At 50.8% G+C, this 7,294-nt stretch overlaps 1 protein-coding gene across 1 annotated transcript; it reads right to left on the bottom strand.

Annotated features, from left to right (window-relative positions):
* Nucleotides 1–3,615: 3,615 nt before the first annotated feature.
* Nucleotides 3,616–4,632, bottom strand: LOC124038674. Its single transcript, XM_046354768.1, is given in 5 exon segments — nt 3,616–3,781; nt 3,783–3,912; nt 3,915–4,255; nt 4,257–4,387; nt 4,390–4,632. Coding segments are annotated over 5 exon segments (1,011 nt in total).
* Between the last annotated feature and the right edge of the window lie 2,662 nt (nt 4,633–7,294).

The following is a 7,294-nucleotide window of genomic DNA, read 5'->3' as shown; positions in this document are numbered from 1 at the left end:
GAGTTGGACCGCAGAGTGAACGAAAAGCCGCCCAACAAGTGCTCAGCATATGCGGGAGCCCCTTCAAGCCTGTTGGAAAAGCATTCCTCATGAAGCTGGTTGAGAGACTGCCAAGAGTGTGCACAGCTGTCATCAAGGCAAAGGGTGGCTACTTTGAAGAATCTAAAATATATTTAGATTTGTTTAACACTTTTTCGGTTACTACATGATTCCATAAGTGTTATATCATAGTTTTGATGTCTTCACTATTAGTCTACAATGTAGAAAATAGTAAAAATGAAGAAAAACCCTTGAATGAGTAGGTGTGTCAAATGTTTTGACTGGTACTGTACATTAATAAACATGTATTCACTCTGGACATGTACTGATTTTCAAAGTTTTGAGTCATAAGCTCTAAGTTTTGTCTTGATGTTGAATTTACCATAGAAGTTAATAAAAAAATGTGAAGACCAATGTGCCAAACATGCTATGAAAAAGTTATTCTTTTGTAATCTAACAACTGAAAAATGAAAATGAGTTGTGTATGCAAAACCTTATTGTATTTGTTCATCCCCAAAATGTGGCCACTTAAAAGCTTGATAGGTGCATCCTTCTTCCTCAAGGAACTGTCTGCAGATAACTGACAACAGGGTGGCGGGATTTTTTATGTGGTGCTCTAGAGTTCTATAGTCCAGAAGACTCACCTTGGGATAGGGGGATGGAAACATTCGTTTTTATAGACTTTTACAGGGAGGAGAGAGAGCAGAGTACACAAAATCCAATCCAACCAGTTGTCCGGGATAATCTGCCATGTCATCACACATACAGACTGCTATAGCTAAGGCGTTTTACATAGTGCATCAGGTATACTATTATGAGTGGAGCTTACTTTGTGCTTTTGTAAAAAAGGCTGTCCTGCTCCCCACCTCTCTACCCAACATCCCCTCACAGTCCACTTAGTTTCCCTTAAATCCTGTTCATTTGTCTGCTCAGTCTAATTTAGTTGTCACTCATGCCATTCCCAACCAATCAGAGTGCTTGGAAAAGCATGTCTGGACACTGCACCCACCCACACAGGTCAGAGTGTTATCGCTGTCCGAAGAGAGAAGAGGCATGTTTTCTGAATACTTTTTATTGTGGGCAGTAACACGAATAACTGAATGTTGTGTGTGTGCATTGAAATAACCACAAGTCATTCAGAGTATCACAACAGTTCAACTACTATTCCACAAGATTACTTGTGGAGAAGCAATTATTGGTACCATGATTGTCTATGAATTATTTTCATTTTTATTTCCATTTGCTATAATGGGGGATCCTGTTTTTTGCTAACAATGCCTGCAGTACCTTGGTCGGTTATGAACTTCCCATAACCCATAATTACAAAGCAAAAACATATTTTAGAAATGTTTGCAAATTTATTAAAAATAAAAAACTTATGTAAATTTGTTATTTAAGTATTCAGACACTTTACTCAGTTCTTTGTTGAAGAACCTTTGTCAGCGATTACAGCCTCGAGTCTTCTTGGGTATCACCTTACAATCTTGGTACACATGTTCAAGTCCGTGCTCTCGCTGGGCCACTCAAGGACATTCAGAGACTTGTCCCGAAGCCACTCCTGTGTTGTCTTGGCTGTTTGCTTAAGGACGTTGTCCTGTTGGAAGGTGAACCTTTGCCCCAGTCTGAGGTCCTGAGTGCTCAGGAGCAGGTTTCCATCAAGGATCTCTCTGTACTTTGCTCCATTCATCTTTCCCTCAATCCTGACTAGTCTCCCAGTCCCTACCGCTGAAAAACATCCCCACAGCATGATGCTGCCACCACCATGTTTCCCCGTAGGGATGGTGCCAGGTTTTCTCCAGATGTGACGCTTTGCATTCAGGCCAAAGAGTTGAATCTTGGTTTCATCAGACCAGAAAATCTTGTTTCTCATGGTCTGAATGCCCTTTAGGTGCCCTTTTGCAAACTCCAAGCGGGCTGTCATATGCCTTTTACTGAGGAGAGGCTTCCGTCTGACCACTCTACCATAAAGGCTGTCCTTCTGGAAAATTCTCCCATCTCCACAGAGGAACTCTGGAGCTCTGTCAGAGTGGTCACCTCCCTGACCAAGGCCCTTCTCCACCGATTGGTCAGTTTGGCTGTGCGGCCAGTTCTAGGAAGAGTCTTGGTGGTTCCAAACTTCTTCCATTTAAGAACGATGGAGGCCACTGTGTTCTTGGGGACCTTCAATGCTGCAGAAATTTTTTGGGGCACGCCTCCCCAGATCTTTGCCTTGACACAATCCTGTCTAGGAGCTTTACGGACAATTCATTTGACCTCATGGCTTGGTTTCTGCTCGAACATGCACTGTCAACTGTGGGATCTTATATCGACAGATGTGCCATTCCAAATCATGTCCAATCAATTTAATTTACCATAGGTAGACTCCAATTAAGTTTTAGAAACATCTCAAGGATAATCAATGGAAACAGGATGCACCTGCGACGCCCAGGACCGCTGAACCAACTGCAGAGGGAGGTGCCACATTTACCCGATAGTACCTAGCAAAGGTGCAAGAGGAAGCCCAGCTGGCCGCAGCACAGATATCAGCGAGGGGAACTCATCTCAGTAGAGTCCAGGACGCAGCCACACCTAGTGTTGAATGGGCCACCACAGATCCTAGCACTGGCCTGCCAGCCAGGTGGTATGCTGTCGTAATCGTGTCCACTATCCAGTGAGAGAGCCTCTGCTTTGATGGCCACGCCCCTAGGACTCTCTCACCATAGCAGACAAAGAGTTGGTCTGTTGTTCTCACTGACCGTGTCCGCTCCACATAGTGCACAGCATGCCGAAGGGAGGCCCAGACTCCCCCTCCACTGCCAGGGGGTCGTAAGCAGACGGGATAAAAGGGATGTTCACATGCCTGTCTGACAGAACCTTCGGGAGGAATGAAGGGTTGGGGCGGAGAGATGTACTCCTCCCCCAGGGGTCCATCCGGTAGCACTCAGAACTTACCGAAAGAGCATGGAGCTCACCCACCCTCTTCATGGAAGTAATTGCTACCAAGAAAGCCACCTTCATAGAGAGGTGTTTCTGGGAGGCAGACTCCAACAGTTCGAAAGGTGGCTTTGCCAAAGCTGCCAAGACCACATCCAAATCCCAGCTCCCCATTGAATGGGTCCTAGCTGGACGCAGGCAATGAACCCCCTTCATAAACCTGGAGACCAAGGGATGGCACCCCACTGGCCTGTCCATCCACCCCACATGGCAGGCAGATATAGAGGCCAAATACCCTCTCAGTGTAGAGGCTGCCAAGCCCTCATCCAAGTGAGACTGCAGGTATTGGAGGTCATACTGCATCCCACATGACTCGGGCACAACCTCAATACCAGTGCACCAAGAGTAGAGCAACCACCAGCGCAACTGATATGCCGCATTTGTAGCTGGTTCCCTTACGCTTGCATGGTGTTCATTACACCCTCCTGTAGTCCTAACATGGACCATTGGTGCCATTCAGTGGCCAAGCCCACAGACCCAGGCGGTGCGGCCTGAGAGAGCAGGTCCGATCTCAGAGGAAGTTGCCAAGGTGTCCCAGACAACAGGGACAGGAGAAGGCTGAACCAGGGTCATCTGGGCCAGTATGGGGCCACCAGAAGCAGATTATGCTCTGCCATCATGGTCCTGTCCAGCACAGCATGGATCAGGGGAAAAGAGGGAATGTGTAAAGCTCCAGCCCCGCCAATCGTGAGCCAGAGCATCCAAGCCCAGAGGCCCTGGTGGCTCCGAGATGGAGTACCACAGGGCGCAGTGTGCATTGTCCAGGGAGGTCCACTTGTGCCCTTCTGAACTTATCCCACAGGTGCTGCACCACCTGGGGATGTAGATTCCAGTTCCAAGGTGGCGGGCCCTCCCTCGAGAGCATATCCACTGCCACATTCAGGATGCCAGGTACGTGGTTGCGCATAGAAATGCTAGACATCCCTGAGCCCAAAGAAGTAGCTCTCGTGCCATAAGGTGGAGGCGGTGGGACCTTAGTCCACCCTGATGGTTGATGTAAGCCACCACTGTGGTATTGTCCGTTCTCACCAGGACATGTCTTTCTTTCAGATGTGGAAGGAAAGACTGCAGGGCCAGCAGTACAGCTCGGAGCTCTAGTGTATTGATGTGCCTGCCGCTCCAAGGGGGTAGCCAACAGCCGTTGGCCGATCTGCCCTTGGTCACATCCCCCCAGCCGTGCTGACAAGCTCCCAGCAGCACATCCTCATCATCTCCACCCACCTGAGAGAAAGGAGTGACAGCACCACCTCAACAATGCCCTGAGGCACTGTGCGGTCACCCGCAGCTGGCGGTGACGGTGGCGGTTCGGGTGCAGCCGGTGGGAGTTGAACCACCGTTGAAGAGGCCGGAGATGGAGCAGGCCCAGGGGACTCAATCAACAACGAGTCCCGCCATCTGCAAGCCCAGCAGGTGTCGGCAGATTAGGGCAGAAACCACCCGCCCCTGCTGAAAGCGGTCGAGGCAAGATAAGATTGCCTGAACCCTTCTGGTGGGCAGGCGTGCTCTCATGAGGACTGAGTCCAGTTCCATTCCAATTAATGCCACCCTCTGGGTAGGCATCAGACGACTCTTCTTGTTGTTTACAGTAATGCCCAGCCCACCGATGTGGGTCAGGAGCATGCCTCTGGGTCTTGGTCGGGGCACAATTCAACCAATCGTCCAGGTAATTGAGGATCAACAATCCTCGGCACGTGAGAGGTCCATGCACTTTGTGAAAATGTGGGGTGCCAAGGAGACCAAAGGGAAGAACCATGAATTTGTAAGCCCTCGCTCCAAAATCGAATCGGAGGTACTGCCAATGAGCCGGGTAAACAGGAACATGAAAGTATGCATCCCTCAGGTCCAGCGTCACAAACCACTTGTCCACTGCAACAGGCAGGCTGGGGACAGCATGTCAAACCTCAGTACCTTCAAGTACCCATTGAGGTTGTGAAGGTCCAGAATCGGTCAAAACTCTTCCGTCTCTTTTTGGGACCACAAAATAAGTGGAGTAGAACCCACCTAGCCGTTCTGTTGTCTTGATCCTGCGGATGGCACCCTTATACAGGAGTGAGGAACCCTCCAGTCGCAGGATTTTCTTCAGGGGGTCGGCCACCATATTGACATGAAGGCCCCTGAAGGATGGGGACTCCACACATTCCTCCCACTATGCCCTTTGAGACCTGAAGAAGAGGCCGAGGACGGGGAAGGGTGAGTCAGGGGTCCTCCCTCTGGCGCCCCGAGGGCCTGGGTCCCCCAGGCACGTCCCCATGGCAGTGACGGTTGATAGGTTGTTGCTCCACCACACGCTTTGCCCCTTCCCGCTGTCGTCCCTCATAAGGCGATGGGCAGGAGAGGGACCCTAATGAGGCGGTATGAACCGTCTCAAGGTTTCCCGGACGCTACGAACCTTATCAGTCTGCTCCAGAATGTCATTAACCCCTGGGCCAAACGTCAGCCACCACTGACGCCCTGGAGTGATGGGTAGAGTGGCAAATGTGCTCTCGAGAGCAGCTGGCAGACAGGATTGGGCCAGCCAGAGATGGCGCTGGGAGGTAACCACCTGCGCCATGGCCCGTTCATTGGAGCGGGCCACATCCCTCTGGAGCAGGGAAAGCAGGCGAGACACCTCCATTGCTTCCCGGAGGAGCTCCTTTGCACCCTCCTGCAGCTGGGGCAACAGAGTCTGCAGGTAGGCCTGCAGCAGCATGTTGGTAAGGTGGCCAAGAGAGCAGAGGGACCCATGTGTAGCTTCAAGTCCTCATCAAGGACTCTGGGGGGTCCCTGCTTCAGTCACGGGTTCTGCCCTATAATCTCCTGGTCCAGGAGGACCATGGCAGCTATCATGGTGTCCATGGTCGGGTACTCCCGGAGGCCGAGTGACTCTGTGCCAACAACATAACTCCTTGGTCCAGTCTCTGTTGTGAGTCGGAAGCGCCCCCTGGCAGAGGCCCAGCTTTCCTGAAAGGCCTCGCTGAACTCAACAGAGATGGGGAGAGTCATCACTGTCCACCAGTTTGATGTCCAAGTGCATTGGCTAACTGAGTGAGTAGGCCCCTCATTGCCTCTCGCCCCACTGCCGGCTACTGATGGCTTGTCAGTCTGGTAGCCCCGCTCACGGTGGTGAACAGTGCCAGCATCGTCCCCCAAAAACAGCCTATCACTGGCCAACAGGGAACAGCTGTCGTCGCCATCGTAGATATCAACCTCCTGATGCAGGGCATGCGCCCTCCTCTGTCCCAGTGGTCCGCCTCCTGCCCCCGTCCAGGACTGGCAGCAGATGGGCTCTGCTTCCCGGGAGGGGTACTGGGCCCAGTAGAGGGACTAACAGCTCGCTGGCACACCACTCCTGAGGGAGGGAGCTCGTCACCAGCCTGGGCCCGAGCCTGGCCGACCCACTCACACATGGCCTCCAATCGCGCTAGGCGCAGGCGTTCTGAGAACACCACACAAAACAGTGGCTCAAACCTAGGCAGTGTACACACAAGGTATGCAGATCTCCAGGGGGGATGCCACCATCACACCTGTCACAAAGGGAAGCCATGAGCTCAGCCAAGCCACCAAGGACACGGAGCAGGGTTCCGATGCCCTGGGAGAGCTTATTTCATGACTTGCTTGGAGGAATAGGTACCCGGTGAGGGATAAATTACCCGGTACCTCTGCAAAATATGGGGAAGAGTGTGGGAAAAGCAGGCAGACAAAAAAAACAGCAACCAGGCAATGGACTTAATTTATGTGTTTTTTAGTTTGTTTTACGCCAACTGCAATATTACCTAGCAGGTTTAATATACAAGCAGAAAACAAAAAACAGCACCATATGATGGAGTAACTCCATTAAGGAACTCCAAAGTTAATGTCTCAATGTAGTGGAAGCCCACCACAATACTCTTACATTCGGCAGTGGAAAGAACAAGAAGAAAAAAACCTGCAGGGTAATTAAAGCAATTCCCAACACACAGAACAAGCCAGTCAGCAAGTTGTGTAAGGTAAATACAGTATGTGGCAGCAAGAGCCAACAATATATTAATGGATGCACTTGGAGTTGTAGACTAACGCCAATGAAACACAAGCATGACAAACCACAGGCGGAAGATACAGATCAGCCATGCGCAGCAAGTGGAGCACTCAAGAAGAGGGGCTGGCCATGTGGACAGCCAGTGAGCAAACAGCCAGTGAGTATACTTCCACGCAAGATATTACACTTACCAGTGACTTACCAAGCGAACTTCAGAAAGTTTTACCTCAAACCATACGGACGCCCAGTGAGAAATGAAAGAGAACGTGTGTCGCGGCCATAGGGTCT

The sequence above is a fragment of the Oncorhynchus gorbuscha genome, linkage group LG06, assembly GCF_021184085.1.
Source record: "Oncorhynchus gorbuscha isolate QuinsamMale2020 ecotype Even-year linkage group LG06, OgorEven_v1.0, whole genome shotgun sequence".
Classification (NCBI taxonomy): Eukaryota; Metazoa; Chordata; class Actinopteri; order Salmoniformes; family Salmonidae; genus Oncorhynchus; species Oncorhynchus gorbuscha.
Note: the sequence above shows the minus strand (reverse complement) of the source record. Positions and strands in the feature narration are given on the sequence as shown.